Genomic DNA, 20,865 nt, shown 5'->3' with positions numbered 1-20,865 from the left:
GCTGGGTGTGGCTTTAATGACTTGTGGTTGTGTGAGAGCTTTGCATTGCTGGGTGCATGTGTGGGTGCAGGTGTTCATCTCCAGATATCATTCCTTAAGCTGGAGCACTGATTGTACAGCAGAGTGCTGACCCAAGACTCCAGGAAATTTTTACTGCCTTCTTGAGTGCCTGTGGTAGCGTGGATCTTCTATGGCAGGAGCTGCAGATCTCCAGAGGAGATTCCCAGTGGCTTTTCCTCAGACCCCTCAAAACCTGGGCCCTTGTGTGATGCTTTGGAGCAGCCACAAATCCATCAGCTTCTCTCAGACTCCAGTGTATTTATATGGGATTTTCAGGAATTCTGAATTCTATTCTGTGGCTGGTAAAGAGAAACAATTTTTTTCCTCTTATATCCTTCAAAATACATCAGTTCTGTTCTGCTGAACTAGTTGTTTTGGCTATTTCTGCCTCTAATCTTCTTGTATCCCCCAGATCAGGAACACTGAGCATCACACCACACTTGGTCCCTCCATTCCCTCTTGTTGTAGGGTTGTGTGAGAATTCAGAGCACCTTGAATAGCATCTCAAGCAGCTGTTGTGTCACAAATAACTAAACACATCATGTTGTCACTGGGGGTCTGCTGGAGATAGTTTGACTCCTTTTTCCAGGGGGAAAAAAATATTTTCTCTCACTTTGAGGGTGTGTTTAAGCTCAGTAACTGTTACTGAGCTTTAATTTTTAGAAATGAAGTGTTGCTTTTGTGCAGAAGTGAAGTGTGCCCTAACAAAGGGCACACAGGGGCTCTCTGGGTCTTTGTGATGGACATTTAATCAATGTGGTGTTTCTGCTTTTTTCCTTCATCTTGGGCACAGACATAAAAGAAATGGCTAGAAAAGTTTAGAACTGAGCTATAACTACCCTTCTGCTGGAGGGTCCTTACAATATCATAGAGTGTGTTGGGTTGGAAGGCACCCTAAAGATGGTCTTGTTCCAAGCTCCTGCCATGGGCAGCTACCACTGGACAGCTACCACTGGACCAGGATGCTCCAAGTCCCATCCAACCTGGCCTGGGACACTTCCAGGGATGGGGCAGCCACAGCTTCTCTGATCAACCTGTGCCAGGGCCTCCCCACCCTCAGAGGAAAGTGTTTCTTCCCATGATCCCATCTCTGTCTGTTTGAAGCCGCTCCCTCTTGTCTTGTCCCTCCAGGCCCTTGTCCCAAGTCCCTCTCCAGCTCTCCTGGAGCCCCTTTAGGTACTGGAGCCTTCTCTTCTCCAGGCTGAACAACCTCAGTTCTCTCGGCCTTTCCTCACACCAGAGCTGCTCCGTTCCTCTGATCACTCTGGTGCCTCCTCTGGACTCTCTCCAGCAGCTCCTGTGCTGAGCTCCAGGGCTGGGGCAGCTTTGCACCTGGGGTCTCACCTGAGCAGGGCAGAGGGACAGAATCCCCTCCCTTGACCTGCTGCCCAACATCTGCAGTGTATTGACTCTGCTGGGAACAGTGCTACCTTCCGTTGGGTTGGAAGACCCCTCTTCAGAACTAGAATGGCTCAGCATGAGTTTGTCAAGTGCTTTCCCAAATGTTTTTGTTGGTATGGCTGCTCCCAAATCCCAGGTGTCCCCTTAGAAAGGTTTATCACCACTATCAGTAGAAGAAAGGAAAGATCAGGGTGTGGTGGCTGTGGGGGAAGAGAAGGAGCCAGGCTGCTTTGGGAATGGTTGATGTGATCTCCATGACAAAATCATTTTGGAAGAAGCTGTGAATTGTGTTAAGATGAGCACCTCCCTGGCTTTTTGTTTACCTCCTTACATCATCAGCATCCTGACCACCAAATTTTATCCAGCAGTGACCTCTCTCTGAGAGCAGGTTCACTGCTCACAGAGCAGAACTTGAGATGCTCCAACTTGAACCTCCCCATGGTTAGAGGCCTTCTCCTGGTCTTCCTCTGGCTCAGGGAGTAGGAGGAGTGACTTAAATTCAGATCTGTCTGAATCAGGAAGGAAGAATGGGATTCATTTGACATTTGGGACTTCACAAAGACTGCTGATGTCTGATAATCCCCACTCATGACTCACTGGGCTCTTGGGAATCAGCGGGCTGGTTATTCCTGTGTATTTAACAAAGGAGTATTATAGTTGGCTCCAAGGGATGGAGCCATTGAGGGTTTGAGGATTTGCAGGCATGGGTCTCCCACCACGACCTCTGTAGCTCATGGGCAGCTGCCTTTCCTGATGGATACTGCAGCTATTTTATTCTTCAGATGCCTGTGGGTTTTTTCATAGCTTGGTACACTGAAATTTTCAGTGGGGTTTGTCTGGAAAAGACTCTGCTCCACAGGCTGTCACAGAAAGGATTGCATAATGTCATTTTGGCATGTCCTTGCTTCTTTAAACCATCAAGAGCAGGTGGGATCTACCAGTCTTCAGATTGCAAGAGAGGTGGTAGATGCTACATCCCTGGAAATGTCCAAGGCCAGGTTGGATGGGGTTTGACCATGGTATGGGGTGGATCAAGACCAGTTTAAGGTCCCTTCCAGCCCAAACTAACTGGGATTCCACGTAAAAAGTTTGAGGTTTAGGTTTGGGATGGGTTTTGAGCTTTGATGAGGTTCCCACATGCATCTGCTCCATTCTGGAATGTTTCACTTTCTGTGTTCGGCACAGGGGCCAACATTTGCCCTTCCCTTTCATCGGTGCTGGAGTGTGTGGAGATGACAATTCTGTGCAGAAATGCTTTTCATGGAAAGTGAGTGTGATCATTCCATGATCCCAGCCTGGCTCCTGAGAGATTTGTGCCCTTAGGGTCCTGCTGTGACAACTATCACCCCCTTTAATAGTCTTGAATGGGCAAAATTGGCCTGAAGGGATCCTTCCCTTTGGTATTTTGGAGGTTTCAGAGCTGAGACCAGAGTTTTATTTTCTAAGCCAAGCCTTTTCTCTTCCCCTTCGCTGAGCTGCAGCCCCAGAGCACATGGAGAAGCTGACTTAGTTGGATTTGCAATGATGTCACATTCCTGGCTGGCTGCACACTCCTGCCTTCTTGTGTGCTGATTGGAAACACAGTCCTGTGGTTTGGGGCTTTTTTTTTTTTAGCAACAGTGGTTTGGATGCTTGGCAGCTTGCTTGAAACATTCTCTTTCAGTTATGAATTGATACCAGACTGACTGCTCCTGGTTCTGTTCATCTCTGCAGTAATTTGGGTAAAACTACATCTTTTATTCTGGCATGTTTTGGGTAGAAGGTACTGCAAAGTGGGGACAACTTGTGGATGGACATCATGGAATCACAGATGGGTTTGAGTTAGGAGGGACCTTAAAGCTCATCTCATTCTACTCCCTGCCAAGGCAGCAACATCCTCCACTAGCCCAGCTTGCTCCAAGCACTGTCCACCCTGGCCTTGGACACTTCCAGGGATGGGACAGCCACAACTGCTCTGGGGAACCTCTGCCAGGCCCTCACCACCCTCACAGGGAGGAATTCCTTCCCAATATCCCATCTATCCCTGCCCTCTGGCAGTGGAAGCCATTCCCTGTGTCCTGTCCCTCCATCCCTTGTCCCCAGTCCCTCTCCAACTCTCCTGGAGCCCCTTTAGGCCCTGGAAGGGGCCTGCAGTGTTGAAGGAGAGGTTGCAACTGGGAACCACCAGTAAATAAACCTCTGTTTATTCATATTGTGCTTCCTCTCTTAGGACTTCTTGTTGATGGTTTTGCCCCAGGAATTGAGTTGGGCTTTTCCCTCAGGAATAATGTGCCATTTTAAAGTTAGGCAGAAATATTGACTTGGTCAACTCTGTGTTTCTTTTAATAAATTCAAGACTTTTTGATTTTTGGTCATATATAATTATTCTGCTGGATGATCTTGGAGGATCCAAGGACTGGATTCTGGTACCTAAAGGGGAAGGCTCCAGAGTGCGTTTTTACAAGGGCCTGGAGTAACAGGACAAGAGGAAATGGCTTCAAACTGAAAGAGGGCAGGGTTAGATGGGATATTGGGAAGGAATTCCACCCTGTGAGGGTGGTGAGGCTCTGGCACAGGTTTCCCAGAGAAGCTGTGGTTGTCCCATTTCTGGAAGTGTCCAAGGCCAGACTGGAAGTGCTTGGAGCAACCTCACCTAGTGGGAGGTGTTGCTGCCCATGGCAGGGCGTGGAATGGGATGGGCTTTGAGATCCCTCCCAAATCAAAGAGTCTGTGAATGTTTGATCTAGATCAGGTATCAGGTTAAATGTAACACTGAGTCCAGTGAGGAGGTGGGACTCCAGCAATTAAAATCAAAGTCTCCTGTGTGCCAACAGTTGCTGGTCCCGTTGTCTTCAGCTGAGCAAGTTCTTCCCAGCAGAGAGAAGATTTCATTTTACTTTATTTTACCCAGGAGCTTTCAAGGTGTGTGGCAACAGCACCTGCACGAGCAGGGCCATAGGTAGGAGCAAATAAATAGTTGTGAGCAAATAAATAGTTGTGAGCCAAATGCCAGGGTGGGATTCTAAGTGTCCCAGTGCCCATCCTTGGGGTGTTACAGGGTTTATGGGATAAGCATGTGGTTTTTCAGGAAGACCTCACAAAGCATAATGTGCTTTTCTCATCGTTCAGTAACTCATGGTTTATTGTTTAGAGGTTGTGTCTGACCATGGTATTAACATTCAAGTACACCCCCATGTCACTGGAACTACAGCTCTTTCTGAAATTAAGGAGAGGGCAGTCAAGGGGAGATCTGGTTTTAGGGGAAAAATCAAGACTGCTTTGTTTTGCCTCTTGTGGCTGTGGCACCGATGGCACACGTGCTTGATTTGGGACCCTGCAGGGGAGCTGCCATCCTCTCTGGCTGCACCTCTGGCAATCAACAGCACCACATTCATAAATAATGCTTACACTCATCTCTGGCAGCTGCCTCTTATCTCCTGAGCCACAGTGGCTCATGTGCCATGGAGCTGCCTCCTGGAGCCATCCATTTTTCCTTTTATAGCGCTGGATGGTGTTTTAATGCAGTGTTTGAAACAACTGCACAGTTTGGGAGAGTGTAAAGGTTTAGAAGCTTTAGGCCATAGATAAACTTAGGGAAAAGGCTGCACAGACATGAAAGGCTGCACTTGTGTGCTGAGGTCTTGGGCTGCTGTCCAAAACAGCTGCCAAAGACTTTATCAGAAGTGAGATGGTGCATTAATGGAGCCAGCAGCACTTGATGGGTTTGCAGAGAAATCACAGTGCAGCGTGTGGTAACAGTGAGCTGGAAAATTCCACTTACCATTTAGCAATGGGGAGGACCCTTGGAAAAGGTCATGGGTGCAATAGAACCATCAGTGGTAGTAGTGGTGTTTGGACTATTTTGATTCAGATCTGTCTTGAGCATTGGGCATCTCTGCAGCCCCAGCCATCTTCTCCTTGATAAGGCAAAATACAGCAGGCATGTAGCTGAAAAAGGGAAAAATGGGATTTTTAATGGCAGCAGAGGAACGTGCTGTGGGTTGCTGTTGTCCCTCTCAAAGTGCCCCTCAACTCCAGACTCTGGGCTCTTTTTTCTTATATTATTCTGTGCATTTTTGCAGTTATACTGAGGTAGGAAAGTTTCACAAGTCACAGTTCAGGTATTTGAAAGAAAAAAAAAAAGATGCTCTAAATATCAAGTGATTTGACTGATATTTGGTAGGAGACATGTGGGAGCAGAGCACTTCAGTGATGTCTTTGTGGAGAACTTGGGGGTTGTTAAAAATCTTTCTCTTGATCCTGTTTGTAATCTGAGTATCATCTTAATCCATGCAAAGAACTGCTCTCCTGGGCCACATCTGTCTTCCTGCTTCCATCTAAATAATCCAAGGAATTCAGGTTTTTTCCATCTCTGCTCACTGCAGGTCTCCAAGGCCATTAGAATATGCCTTGACTCATCCACTCACTTAACTCTCTCAAATCCATCTTGGTTGGTGGTTCCATCCCTTTCCATCATGCTGGAGACAATCCTGAGCTCCACAAGCATCCCTGCCTGGTTTCCATCCCATCTGTTCTGTTTATCAGGCTGGTGTCCAGCACCTGCTTGTCTGTTTTTCACCAGTCTCTGCATTTTTTCCCTGTTTTTCATCCAATGAGACAAAACTCATTATCAAAGTAAATACATCTGTTAGCGAGCTCTGTTTTACATTCCTCAAGAAAAAAAAAATTCCATGATGTTTTCAGTTCATTAACTTCATTTAACCAATACAGTTGGTATTTCTTAAGCAAGTGACTTTGCTAATAGACATTATTTTAACAGATCTTTATAATTTTAAGCCATTTGTGATCAAGGATATTTTACCCTAAGGGTTAGAAAGCATTAATTCACACTTTTGGGAGAAATCTGATGTGAAATTGTGCAACAGAAGGGAAATGAAAGATGTGAGACAACTTCTTGGTCAACAACTGACCTGATTCTTGCCTTACTTTAATTCTGGAGAGCTGTTGGGAGCTGGTTGTTTGTTGTGATGGATGTCATAATAAGCATGCCCTGTATTTAACTGAATGTGTGTTCAGAATTGTAAGTGGAAAATGGGTGTCTGAAAACTCAGAGGAACTGAAAGGGACTGAGTTGTGCCTCCAGCAGGGCAGTGCAAGGAGCTCTTGGGGAGCAGATGTTGGGCCAGCAGCCCCAAACTCCCCCAGAACCTGGGCAGCAGGAGAGGGGGGATTCTTCCCCTCTGCCCTGCTCTCCTGAGACCCCACCTGCAGAGCTGCCTCAGACTTGGGGTCCCCAACATCAGAAGGATGTGGAGATGCTGGAGAGAGTCCAGAGGGAGGCATGGAGAAGCTCCAAGGGCTGGAGCCCCTCTGGAGCCAGGCTGGGAGAGCTGGGGGTGCTCACCTGGACACGAGAAAGCTCCAGGGAGAGCTCAGAGCTCCTGCCAGTGCCTGAAGGGGCTCCAGGAGAGCTGGAGAGGGACTTGGGACAAGGGATGGAGGGACAGGACACAGGGAATGGCTTCCCATTGCCAGGGGTCAGGGTTAGATGGGATATTGGGGAGGAATTCTTGGCTGTGAGGGTGGTGAGGCCCTGGCACAGGTTGCCCAGAGCAGCTGTGGCTGTCCCATCCCTGGGAGTGTCCAAGGTGAGATTGGACAGGGCTTGGAACAAGCTGGGCTGGTGGAAGGTGTCCCTGTCCATGGCAGAGGGTGGAACTGGATGACCTTGAAGGTCCCTTCCAAGGCAAACCTGTCTGGCATTCCATGATCATGTCTTTGTTCAAATGGCCAGGTGCTCTTTAGCAGCTGGGTGCTCCATGCTGTTGTTACATGGCCATGGAAGGTCACCATGGAACTGTTCTGTGACTGTGTCCAGAGCACCCAAATTACTATTAAATCTGTGAGATGCTTTTTATTCTGCATAAATAGGTGCAGCTGTAAGTGCATGTGAAATCAGCTCATGATTAGTTGGAAAAGCAGTGATGCAATTTTGGTGAGATTTACAAACCAAAATATTCAGGCTCTTGACAATCTGAGATGTGCAGGATTAGGCAGGAGGTGACAAGCACTGAACTTTGTGTTTTGGGTGACAGCAAAGCAGGAGAGGAAAGTCCAGGTATTCTGGAAACATTTGCTGAGGGCTCCACAGCTTTGCTTTCATTGTCCTTTCATCCTCTCATGTTCATTGTGTCTGAGTCTGTGCTGGCTCAGCAGAGCCAGAGAGATTTCTTGGAGTGGGAGGAGCGTTGGATTTGTGTCCTTTGGGAGAAGGAGAGAGGAGAGAACCTTTGCCCAGGAGTGGTGGGCCAGACATATCTTTCTCTTCTGGTGCCACAAAGCCATGAGATTTTATTTTTTCACGTCACCAAGTGTCATTTTACCTGGCCCTTCTTCACCTGGGATGAATTTTTGCTGAGGAATACAAGACACTTGGAATGGCCATCACAGGATGGTTTTTTGGGATGATAAACTCTGCTGTGTTAGGGACTTTAAATCAGGGAGAACATCTCATTTTCAGCACAAACACCTAATTCTCAGTCCAGTAACAGTTAATTGGCAGAGACACAAGGTAGAGAAGCCTGTGGAGTGAACTGTAATGAGTTGAAAAACTATTTAATTACAGCAAAGAACTGAGTGATGTTTCATTCTCTATATCCTTGTAGTGGGGACTGGCTGGTGCCTTTTTCAGCCCATTAAAAGGGAGAAGAAATTGAGTTCCAGGGCCAAATGGCAGAACATTACCTAAGATATTAAAAAAACCCCAAAAACAACAAAGGAAAAGATCATAGTTGCAATTAATCACAAGCCTGAAAATATTCAAGGAGAGAAAGTGGGAAGGAGACAAAATAATTAATAGCATGAAGAAATGAAAATTCTCAGTCCTGAGGTATGAGGACAGGGACACTTAATGGAACAGAAAGCAGCAGAACTGCTGGAAGCACCTACTTACCCAAAACCCATTAGCTGAGGAGACTCTTTGTCACCACGGGTTATTAATGTAAGGAGCTCAGCAGGAGCCCTTTGAAGAGCTGCTATGTTGATGAGTGGATTCAGAATTCACAGAAAAAATATTAATGGAATAAAACTGAAACCCCACAAAGCTTTTAAGAGCCAAGCAACTGTCTCTGCTTCAGGACATGAGGGAAACCTGGGAGGGTGGAACTTCAAAAGAAACCTATTTGTGGGATGAGGTTTCTCACTTTTCACTTGGAAATGCACATCCTCATGTGCAAAAGCTGCTGCAGTCACTCTCCTGCTCCGTGCCACCATGGAAATTCCTGTGTGCTAACTGTGTTCCTGCTATTTATTTGGCACTGATGTCTGGGAAAACAAGGAAGAAGTTGGGATTCTGAGATTCCTGAACAAAGTCCAAGATCAGGGCTTCAGGAAGGGAAATGCTGACTTTCCATGGATTCCTCTGTCTATAGCCCACTCCAGCTGCCCTTTCAAAGCAAATCCATTCTCAGCTCTTTAAAGCATTATTTTAATTACCTCTGATTACTCAAAAGATGCTTTATTGTCACAGGGTTCCTTTAGTTACTTAAATTTCTACTAAAATCATGTGAAAAGTTTTCAAGGAATGCAGACAAGCCATTCCTGAGTTAGTTAGCCAGCTCTTTCCACAAGGGATGTAGTTTTGGTACATTTGCTTGGAATATGGGGTTTTCATGTGTAATCCTAATCTGAATAAATTCAGGTTGATTTTTTTCCTCAGCCCAGGGCTGTTGGTCAGTGGCTGAAGGAGGAGGAGGGGTGGAAGTTCTGTGGCTGGATAGGGTCTGTTGCACAAACTTTGCCTCTACAGGGGTAACAGCTGAGGTGTGATGAGAAACAACTTCCCTTTGGGGAACCTTGCCCAAAAAGTGGTAAAAATAACCTGGAATGATGATGATGGTGCACTGGCAGAAGGAGTTTGTCTACACTTGCCCTCTGCTTGGGAAGGACCAACGTCAAGGCAGGATTTGGCTTTTAAAGGCTCGAGGGCTGGTCTTGGTGATTGATTGGACTCCTTGGTGAGGATCCCAGTACTTTGTGCCTGTAAGTGCTGAGCAAATTTCCCTAAATGTGCCCTCCTCACATCAGGTCACACAACTTCCTCCTGTGACACAAAGTAATTTATTAATTGGTTTTTGTACCGGTTTTGCTGGGAAAACACGGGGGGAATGGGAGCTCAGTTTGTGCCGTTGGCAGAGCAGACTCTGGAGGCACCAAGGTGGAGGAAAACACATTTTGTCATCAGTGGACATTTCAAAGTTGGCTGCCTGGTGGCTCTGTTCTCCTGTAGCTCTGTGGTGGGCTCAGGATGGCTCTGTGTGAGCATCTGTCCCTAAGGGATGTTCCACATGTCTCCTTTCATCATCTTCTCCACAGGAGAAGCAAGAGCTGCAGCCTTGTTTTCTCTTTAATTTCATGAAGAGAGAGTGGTTTTTTTCCTTTTTTTTTCCAGTTTTGATTTGTTACAGATGACACTTTCTAACCACAGTGCCCAAATCCAAAGGCTCTGAGTGAAATCTTTTTAGGAAGATGATGCTCGTAACTGCCTGGCTCCGCAGTGGGGACTCGGAGAAAATCTCTAACAAGATTTGTGCTGGTTTCCTTTGCTCCTGGCTCTGCTTTGGGGGCTGTTTCTGAAAAGCATAACCACAACGTGTTCCAGTCATCAGCTGCAAAGTGACAATATCAGAGACAAGACTTGAAATCAACTCTAAAAATAAACAGGCAGGCTCTGGCCTGGGATGGGAATGGGAATGGGAGTGGTTGGTCTCCCATCTGTCCTTTCCCAAACCTACCTGCCACCAGTGGGGACTCAATAGCCAGATCTTCAACACAGCCAAAAAAAGATTTTCTTATTGTTTTTATTTGAGGTTTTCCACATCATTTTCTGTGTTTGCATCCATCTAATGACAGGAAGGATGAGTAAGGAGAGGGCAGTTGCAGGAGCACTCTGATACTTTCTGTGCTACTCAGAAGTCACAGGGATTCACAGAAGCACACAAACCATTTCAGTGGGAATGTGTGTGAGATAGTGTGAGGATCACAGAATCACGGGGTGGTGTGGGTTTAAAGGACCTTAAGGATCATCTAGTTTCACCCCCTGCCATGGGCAGAGACACCTTCCACCAGCCCAGGTTACTCCAAGCCCTGTCCAGCCTGGCCTTCAACACTTCCCAGAATGGGGCTTGGAGCTTCTCTGGACAACCTGTGCCAGGGCCTCTCCAACCTTACAGGGAAGAATTCCTTCCCAATATCCCATCTAACTCTGCCCCATGGCAGTGGAAGCCATTCCCTGCATCCTGTCACACCATCCCTTGTTCCCAGTCCCTCCTCAGCTCTCCTGGAGCCCCTTCAGGCCCTGCCAGGGGCTCTGAGGTTTCCCTGGAGCCTTCTCTGGTCCAGGTGAGCACCCCCAGCTCTCCCAGCCTGGCTCCAGAGCAGAGGGGCTCTAGCCCTCAGAGCATCTCCATGGCCTCCTTGGGATTCTCTCCAGCAGCTCTGCAGGTGGGGTCTCACCTGAGCTGGGCAGAGGGACAGATTTCCCCTTTCCTGTTGCCCAGGACATGGGAGAATTTGGGGCTCCCAGAGCACATGGGTAGCTCACATGGAGCCCAGAGCTGATCTACCACTACATTCAGCCCCTTGAGTGAGTCTGAGTTACCCCTGTGTGTGTGGAGAATTGTGATTTCCTGCTGTTGTGCTCCCTTCCCTGTTGTGACCCAGCATATTTGGTTTCCATCCCCATCCATGTTCTGTGTCTGGGATGAACCAAGCAGCCTTTGGGGTTCCCCCTTGGCTCACAGGGCATGGGCTGAGACAAGCAGGATTTGGGTTTTTTTAAAACAGAGGCTTAACACCCAGAGGAAAGTGCTCTTGCAGGATATCAGACTCAAGCCTAATCCCTGACTTGGCATGCCCGAGTGTTATATCATGCTTGGGCGGGAGATGTATGATGTCATTTTCCACACTCATATTTTATCTGAACATCTTATTAAAACCCTGTCATTCTCCTGGGTCATTTCCCTAAGAGAACTCAGATCATCAATGCACCACTCTGGCTCCAGCCTGCAAGAAAGGTTTTTTAGTGATTTTTATGTACAATTAAGGAGGAGGGAAAATACTTTAAAGGCATCGTTGAAAGAAAAAGAGTGAAAAATGCTTTTTTTAATTTTTGATTGCAACAAAAAAGAGGAAAAGCTGGCTTAAAAGTAGTTTGAGCATTCTGTAAAGGTTCATTTTTATGCTTTAATTCTAGAAATGTACCTGCAAAGGAAGTACTTTGAAAAACAATAACAAAGCACTGAAACCTTGGGCTATCTCTGGCTCCCGCCCTCCCGGCTGGCTGCCACATCCTGGCAGAAACCTTCCACTATCACCCTGGAGCTGGGAGGCAGCAGGTTGTCCTGCCAATGGATTTTATCCAAGGGATGCAAGTGTCAATGATGTTTTCCAGAACTTAGGGGTGGATTTTCCAATGAGAAAAAATAGCCTGTAATGTCATTCCCATGCAATGCTGCGTGGTGCCCCAACATAACTCTCAAACACAAAGGCACTTCAGGATTTTGTCTCTCCTTCCTCACCACCCTCCTCACTTTCTGCTCTTCCCCTAATTTAGCTCTCACAGCTACGTCTCTCCCTTCCTTCCTTGTTACTCCATCTCAGCACAGGAGTGTCAAATCCAGCAGTTCTGTCCCTACAGCCACAAACCCAAGCTGCAGCCACTTTCCATGGGGGCTTTTTCAGCCCTCCTGGAGCAGTAACAGTGTCAGAGATAAAAACTGGATTTTTGTAGTATTTTAGTACATGTGGTCTCTACTCCTCTGATGTGAGCACTATGAATTAAGTAGTATCTGGCACTCCTAAGCTCTATTCAAATAAAAGTGTATTTTCAGTTTGCTTTTTTTAATCTCTTAATTAGTGATTGCTGTAGATCATCATCTCTGAGATGCCCACATGGGCTGTTTTCAATTGTCTGCACATCCAAGGCTCACTGAGAATGGGGGGTTGGCTTCTGTTCCTGGTCATTAGATCTCTTCAGGTGATCCAAATCAAGTGCATTAGGAGAGCTTGAATTCCTCCTGCTTTTGCTTGTTCTAATCTTGGATAAATCCTATCCCTCTTCACAGTGGGGTTATTAACACTTGTCATATGTGTATATTTTTAAAAAGCAAGCACAGTTTTTATTTCTTTAATCATTTACTTGCATGCAGCATGATTTTGTTGAATAGGTACTTTGAAGCAAATAAGAAAACTCATAACACTCTTTTCCTGATTTTTTCCCCTACTTGGAAATTAAATATGTCATTTAAACCCACAGAAGTGATGGAGGGAGGGAGATTTTCATCTGAAAACCCTAGGTAAATACCATGGGTAAAATTCAGTAGATTGTAAAATGTAATTTTTTTCCTCTGAGCCATATTGGAGTGAGACATTTGTGTTACAGTAAGTACCAATGTAATTATGAAGCCAGATTTCACCTTAGAGAATAAATGGGGGGGAAATGGGAATGGCTGATAAGGATTTCAAACCAGACTTCAAATGATAATGAAAATCTAATACTGTTTATGATAGTAGCTCACTAAATAATTTCTGTGGTAGGATATCAACAGGTTTCTGAGATTAATGCCAAATCCTATGAGCAGAAACACCAATTGATTAATCAGACAATGTGCTGAAAACTTATTCCACCTATTAAAAGAAAAGCAAACAAATGAAGCTCCCACAGAGCCACTAAAACCACATATCCAGATTTGATTTTTTGAGGGATTTCCTGAAGAGGAAGAATTCTACTGCTACTTTTTTTTTTTCCCAGACATTTCATTGGAAGCACCTTTCATCCTTGTATAGAAATTATAGGAAGCCCATCAAAGGCCCTAAGGGAAAAGGGGATATTTCCTCTCTTCCTGTGTTCAGATCTGATTTCCTGAAGAGAAGAGGAATCTCTGTTTCTTCTCTCCAGCAAAAGAAAATGTATTTTGTGGTGCCCAACTTTACTTAAGTAATTGAACACCCGTTCTTTATGTCTTACACTAAATCCTGCAAACTTCACACCTGGAAAGAACCATTTCTTGTCACCTTGGAATCACTGTAATTGTTCAGTTTTTGTTGATAAGAGTCTGAAAGGGGAGTGTGTTGCTTGTTTTCCTCCTGGAGGGCAGGAAACAGCTGCACATGTTCCGGAAGAGTTGGGGGGTCACCAGGAGAGAATGAATCCATAGGTAGCTCCTGTGGCTCTATCAACATCATTCCTATTTGAACAAATGAAATTTTGGAGCTCTTGGGAAAATTACAAGGACTGTTGCTTGTAAAGCCATATTTATGGGTGGGAGTTCTGCACTGATAGGGAATGCTGGTGCTGGCAATGTGTTTATCCAGTGTGAACAAATAATGTCAATATTGTCCATAATGTGATGCACACACACAGTCTCCAGGGAAAATGCTGGAAAACTGGAGGTAAAAAGGACCACGACCAACTATGGAGCAAATCTTATGAACTGTACAGCAAAGCACTAAGTTGCCTTTGAGGCTAACAAGTCAGGCTGCCTTCTAATAAGTCTTTTCTTCTAGGTCCAAGGAATTTTCCAGAGCTGTGTTTGAAAAATGGCATTTAAATACCAACTTTTCAAGATCTCACAGCTTGTAGAAAATCTGGAGCGGGTGCATTGACCTTGCCCCCATGTCTGTGATGTCCCCAGTGAAAAACTGGGATTTAACAATGTTATGTTGATCAGAATTGTTGAAGATGCAATAATGTTGTGTTGACCAGCTGAGTCTGTCAGCACATCTTTTATGGATGCTTCCTAGATTTGCATAATGCTGAGAGATGGGATAAGTGTTGTCACAGTTAATAAACTCCACGGGTGTTTAATCCTCATTAGGGCTTTAAGTGGTTTTGGTGCTCGCACTCACTTTCCAGTTGTATTTAAATCCACTTCTCATTAACTGAGGCTGTGCTCAGGGACTGGGGTCTGAGCCCCAGCTCTGAGCACTGTGCCCTTCCTGAGGTGCATTTTTTATAGCAGTGGCCCAAAACAGACAGTGATGTGCAATGTGTGTGTGCAAAAAGGGCATCTTATCTATGAAAAATGGGTTTGGGATTCTTTATCTTGCATTTATTGAGAGCAGCATGTGGTGCTGGCTGCACTCTGGGAGTTTCAGTGGTGGAGTGAGCCTCAGAAACCCTCCTAGGCAAACTCAAATATCCACATGGCTGTGCAAGTATAATTTGTGTTTTGATGATCATAAGAGCTGCCCAATCCCAAGTATCCATCCACCACCCTTCTCCTCTGTCCTGGGTCAGTCTGTGCTGTCCTCCACATTACTTATGAGGGAAGATGGACAAATCTCTCAATTAGCTGAGATGTTTGAAGTCTTTAGAGATGTGTAGTTGTCTCATAAATACCACTTTGGAATGATTCTTACTCAGAACGACTTAGTGCACCAATACCCTTCTCTTCCTAGGTGATGCAAAAGTGATGAGCTTTGCTTTGTTTTGGTCTTCTAATTTTCTGATTTTGTGTCAAGCAATGCCCTGAACAGAAACAGTTTTTCATTTTAGTCTGGCAGTTTTGAAACACAATGTTAGAAGAAGTATTTATTAGTTACAAAAGCCCTTCATCCATGGATTTGTTTGGGTCAAAATGCTTAAAGCTGAACACCAGAGGTCAGTTTCTGTTCCAGATACTCTGCATGGTTGGGTTGGTTTGATGGAGCCATTGAGAAGAGAGTCTGTCTCTTGTATTTCAGTCCCACTCTGGATCTGAGGTCCACACTCCAGAAAATGTTCCTCTTGGCTATGGAAGGGTGTGACTAAAACCACAGAGCTTCCAGCAGCATCTTGATGGGTTTGTCCTCAGAGAAGATCCCGAGTTGAAAGAGGCCCACAAGGATCATCAAGTCCAACTCAGTGGGATCTCTTTGCTTTCTGCTCCCTGGCACATCCAGGCACTGAGATATTGCTGCAATTTTTGCTCTTTGCCTTTCAAAGTCCTTCAGCGCTTGTTTCCACCCACTCTCTGTTCTCTGGGCTTTGTTTATTCCCCTTAGTCTGAAAAATGTAAAATATTTGAGGTTTTGTTGTTCAAATTGAGCTGTTGCTGCTCTTGCTCCTGTGTTAGGTTAGTCAGCAGTAGAAATACTGAATCTAATAAGGATCATGGGGGGAACTTACAGCAAAATCATGTGAAAATATCTGTAAAAGGTTAACTGAGCACCTTGGAATAACCTGCTCTGTCAAGGCCACCACTGACCCATGTCCCCAAGTGCTGTAATCCACAGAGTTTTTCAATCCCTGCAGGGATGGAGTCTTCACCATTTCCCTGAGCATCCTGTGCCAGTGCCTGACCAGGCTTTCCACCAACCTGAGCCTCCCCTGACACAGACTGAGGCCATTCCTTCTTGTCCTGTCCCTCATTCCCTGGGATCAGAGCCCAGCTCACCCCCCTGGCTGTCCCCTCCTGTCAGGAGTTGTGCAGAGCCAGAAGGTCCCTCCTGAGCCTCCTTTTCTCCATGCTGAGCCTCCCCAGCACCTTCAGCTGCTCCTGGTGCTCCAGCCCCTTGCCCAGCTCTGTTTCCATCTCTGGCTCCAGCCTCACAATGTCTTTTTTGTAGTTTTCAATGTATAAGTTTGGTGGGGATTTTAACCCACCTGCTTTCCCTGGATTTTTGGTATGCCAACAAATATTTTGAATAATTCCAGCTTGAAATTTCAGCCCTCAGCTGAGTGCAGAAGGGCAGGAGTGAGGGATCCTGCCTGGAGCAGGGGGTGCTGTGGGATGGCAGCAGATAGATTTGCTTAAATATATTTAGTGACTTTGTAATCTCAGTTCTTAAGAATCTCCTGTGTGTGTACAAATGTGTTTTACAGAGACTTTTAATTTGAGCAAATTTGGGTTCCTGAGATTACATCTTTTCAAGCCTCTAAAACACAGGCTGCTGCTGCTGGAACTGTAAGTCCTTGTTCCAAAGCACTTCAAAAGCAGATTTTAATTCTTAAGCCTGTCATCCCCTTGTTCCTTTTAACAGAAGATGTTTCCAGAAGTTTATCTGTTTTTAAGGTGGCCTGAATCTGATGCTGATCATGACAACTTTCAGTACAATTAATTTGGCAATGACATCTTAAAAAGAACTCAAATATGTTTTATCACATCTTAACAAAAGTAGTCGGCCAACCCAACAAGTGGAGTTTCTGGCATATAATAAATAATATATAGATCCTTTCTAGCTTGATAAGCAGGAAAGTATTGATTAAAACCTTGTCTGTAGCTTATTTCCTGATCTTCTGAGTCAAAGCACGTTTGATCTGTCTCAGTTTGGAATCAGCAATAATTTTGTGTGGGTGCAACATGTCCTGCTCCTTTTGATCCCCAGAGATTTATTTTTGCAATGCAGCAGCTATTTTTATTTTGCTTTGTGAGGGAAATGAAAATGGTTTGATGAGTATCACCATGTTCCAGATCTGCCTAAATGTCACGTAAGCAGACCTGTGGAAGAGACCAGAAGCTGTAGGTGTTGACCTGAAGACAAACTGTATATGATGTATGGGATATAGTTCAGAGACTAGAATTAATTTAAGATATGTAGGATAATACAGAAATAAATGATTTCTCATTAAATAAAGCATAAAACCTTATTTTAAATGCTCTGCTGCAGCTCCTGAACTTGAAAAGAAATAATATTTCCTGATGGTGTCCAGATTGGGTAGTTTTGGAATCTGTTTAGGATAGTGAGGGGCTATATTTAAAATGTGACATCAGTGAAGATCTGTTGTTAAAGTTAATATTTTACTGAAATGAAATAAAAAATTCAAATAAAGAAAGCCCCCCCCTAAACCCTGAGTCATTTAAAATAGATTCATTTCAGTGCAGATATTTTTTAAATGGATGAAGGCAATGTGCTCCATCCACTCTGTATTCTCAATATGTTTCTTTGCCAGGAGTTTCCTACCAGCTCTTAGGATTAAACCATTGCTTCTAAAAGTGGCTGTTGAACACTTTGGTGTTGGATTTGGTGTTGTATTTGTGGGAACACTTTGGTGCATTTGTATTTGTGCAGGAAGGAATGATGACTCTGACTCCATGTTCCTAGAAGGCTAATTTATTACTTTATGATACTAGAATATATTAAAGAATCCTAAACTAAATTATACTAAAGAATAGAGAAAGGATACAGACAGAAGGTTAAAAGATAATAATGAAAATTTGTGACTGCTTCCAGTCCCGACACAGCCTGACAGTGATTGGTCATTAAGTCAAAAACAGTGCACATGAAACCAATAAAACATTCACCTGTTGGTAAACAATGTCCAAACACATTCCAAAGCAGCAAAACACAGGAGAAGCAATCAGATAATTATTGTTTTCATTTTTCTCTGAGGCTTCTCAGCTTCCCAGGAGAAAAATCCTGGGTGAAGGGATTTTTCAGAAAATATGATGGCGACACTTTGGGATCTGGGCCACTGATTGTGGGACCCAAGCATAGCAAGGAAGTCACCTTTTCATGGCTTCCCAGCTTTCCATGTAACTGAGACCACTTTAGGAATAAGAGCAGTGGTTCATCCCCCACCCTGCACATTCTGGAGGAAACTGGGCAGTGCTGGTGTCAGGGAAACTTCCCAGTCTGACCATTCAGGAGACTCGTGGCAGTCACACTCCCAGCATTCCTCAGCACTGGAGTGGTGCAGGCTTAATGATATCCTAGTTTATTCTGGAAAAAAAACAAACCAGGGACACTCAGGGGTGAAGTCCTGCACATCCCTGCAGCCTCTAATAAAAGGTAATGGAAAGTATTGTGACATAAACCCATATATGATGCTGTAGGAGAAACAACTGTGTTCTTTTTGGCTTTAAACAGACATGGAGTTTGTTTTTAATTGCACATTGGAGCAATTAATTGGGCTGGTTTATGCCAGGACAAAGCATTAGGGCAGTGAGAGGCATTATTCCTGGATCTTGGCCTTAGGTCTTTCCCCAGAGACTGGTTTTTCTGTGCCACTCATTGTCTTCCAGCTTAATGAAAAAAGTGTAGTTGGAGCCTTGAATTTTCTATTCATTGCTGAGATATTCTCTCACATTCGAGTAAATTTTAAAAAAATTAGATAGCAGTCTCCCCCACCTAAACAAGCAATGTTGCTTTTAATAAAAACAGCCAAAAAACCCACCCCAAACCTTTTTCTTCAGTAAAGAAAAGAAAAAGCAGTTAGTGGGAACTGGAGCTCTTTGTGTTTGAAATGCAGGCTGCTTTCCAGCCCTTGCTGGAGAACTCCAGCATTTCAAGAGCTCACTCTTTAAAATTGCTGTTTTGGTCTGAGCTGCACCAAGATCCTCTTGGTCCTGTTGCTCACCTATTTACATCACATGCTTGTTTTCAGTTGTTTTTGGGCAAGGAATTCCTTGCTAATTATGGCCATATTTTGTAGTTACCTTGTGATGTCCCTTTTTATTGCCACCACTTTATGGTTAGCAGCATACAGAGGCTGTGAGCATCCTCAGCCATAGATCCATGGAATTGTTCAGGTGGGAAAAGCCCTCTGAGCTCATCCAGCCCAACTATCCCCCAGCAGTGCTAAGGCCACCACTAACCCATGTCCCCAAGTTCCACATCCACACATCTATTAAATGCCTCCAGGAATGGGGACTCCACCCCTGCCATGGGCAGCTGTTCCAATGCCTGACAGCCCTTTCCATGAATAATTTTTTCCTAACATCCAACCCAAATCTCCCCTGGCGTGGACTGTGTTAATCCCTTCTCCTATTCCAGCTGGACAGGGAGAGGAAGTGAGACCATGTGCTTAACAGCAAAACATTGGCAGAATGGCTCGTGGTCACACTAAACGCTGCTATCTCCAAAAATCTAGGGAAAAAGAGGTGGGAGTGAGCTGATAGAAGATAAATGATGCTACATGAGCTTTATTCCTTCACATGGGGTCAGTGACATGAGGCCACTCAGATGATGTTCCTCGAAGGGAGCATTGCTGAGCAGGATTTCAAGGCAATGTGTGACGAGCCGCTGATTCGTTACAGTGCAGGGTTTAATTGAAATAATTACATGGGAATCTTCTGGTTCCTTTTTTATTCTTCTGCAGTGGCTAAAATGAACCAGAATGTAGTAGTCATGGCTGGTGCCATAAGTTTTTGGGTGATTAATATGTACCAAAGCTCTACTCGTGGTGATAATTGAAACCAAGGAAGAATCTCAAGCAGCAAGAACAAAGATAACCTTTAAATAGAAATTCCTGCTTTCTGGGTCTCTATGTAGGTGCCTGTCCAAAAGCCCAGGGATCTTCCTTTGATCTCAGCTTTCATCCCATCAAGCAGAATCTCTTTGATCCTGGCCATGGTGGGGATGACCCTTTCTCAGCGCTGTTATTCCTCTCTCTGGGAGAGCTGCTGGAGGAGTGCTGAACCTGCCTGCCATGATTTGTAGCTCCTGCTGGTGGTACCTGGAAAACTTCAAGTTTTCAGGAGCCCTCAGATTTACCAGGGGGGTTTTCAACCTCCCTTTTTGTAGCCCTTCTGCTGGTGCCAGGCACTGCCTGTCGTGGCCTGTGCTTTCACATCTCTTGCTGTCACTCCTGTGCAAAATCCACCTTTCTCTTTCCTTCTCCCCCAGGAAACCTTTCAATTTATTATGTTTGTATTTAATATATGTATTTATTTTCTTTCCTTTTGCCACCAGTCATGAGATTTGTGGTGTGATCTTGTATATCATCCGCTCAAATGCATGAAAGAAACCAAGCCAAAGTCAGGGGCACATCCACAGCCCTGGGATTACACCCAATTCCCTGTGCTGTTAGGACTGTTGACATACATGGCATAAATTAAAATAGCAGACAAAAGCTTTGGCAAGGGAGAAATACGAACATTGGATGTGGGAGCTTGAGAAGCAAAAGCCATTTTAGTGCAGAGCAGGAGTCATTTCCAATCACCTTTTTTCTGTTTCAGGCCGTGACCGTGCGGAATTCCATGGCCAAGTCGTTGTACAGTGCCCTGTTTGACTGGATCGTGTTCAGGATCAACCACGCGCTCCTCAACTCCAAGGACATGGAGGAAAGCACCAAGGTAACACCTCAGCAGCTCTTGTGCCTCCTCTCTTGGGTTTTAAAATAGATAACTGAGTGATAAAACATTACCCAGGCGTGTTGCTTAACATGGGGTTAATTTTTCCTCGGATCATAGCTGAGTACATCATTATTCTAAGTGGTGCTTGCTGAGCTGAGAAGGATGAAGCACCTTAAGTGCTGTCAGCTCAAAGCAACCAGGGAAGAGCTTTTGTTGTAGCCACAAAAGCCAGTTCCCCCACCCACTCCAGGAGCAATGGCAAATATTTTCCTCCTTAGGTGTAAAATTAAAGGGCCATGTATAATTCAGAGGGAAAAAAGGGAATTCTTGCTACTGCATTTTGGTGAAGTTGCTCCATGATGAAATGATGAACAAGGTGTGTGTCTGTCGGTACTGAGGTAGTACAGTA

General features: G+C 44.9%; 1 protein-coding gene across 1 annotated transcript in view; it reads left to right on the top strand.

Moving 5' to 3' along the window:
- Positions 1-20,865, top strand: part of MYO9A (myosin IXA) — a 146,350-nt gene that overhangs the window by 52,307 nt on the left and 73,178 nt on the right. The window contains 1 exon segment of the mRNA XM_031061006.1: positions 20,340-20,456. Within this exon segment, the coding sequence (XP_030916866.1) occupies positions 20,340-20,456 (117 nt within the window).

This window comes from Geospiza fortis, unplaced genomic scaffold, assembly GCF_000277835.1.
Source record: "Geospiza fortis unplaced genomic scaffold, GeoFor_1.0 scaffold317, whole genome shotgun sequence".
Lineage (NCBI taxonomy): Eukaryota > Metazoa > Chordata > Aves > Passeriformes > Thraupidae > Geospiza > Geospiza fortis.
The sequence above is the reverse complement of the archived record's forward strand: the minus strand, read 5'-3'. Positions and strand labels throughout refer to the sequence as shown.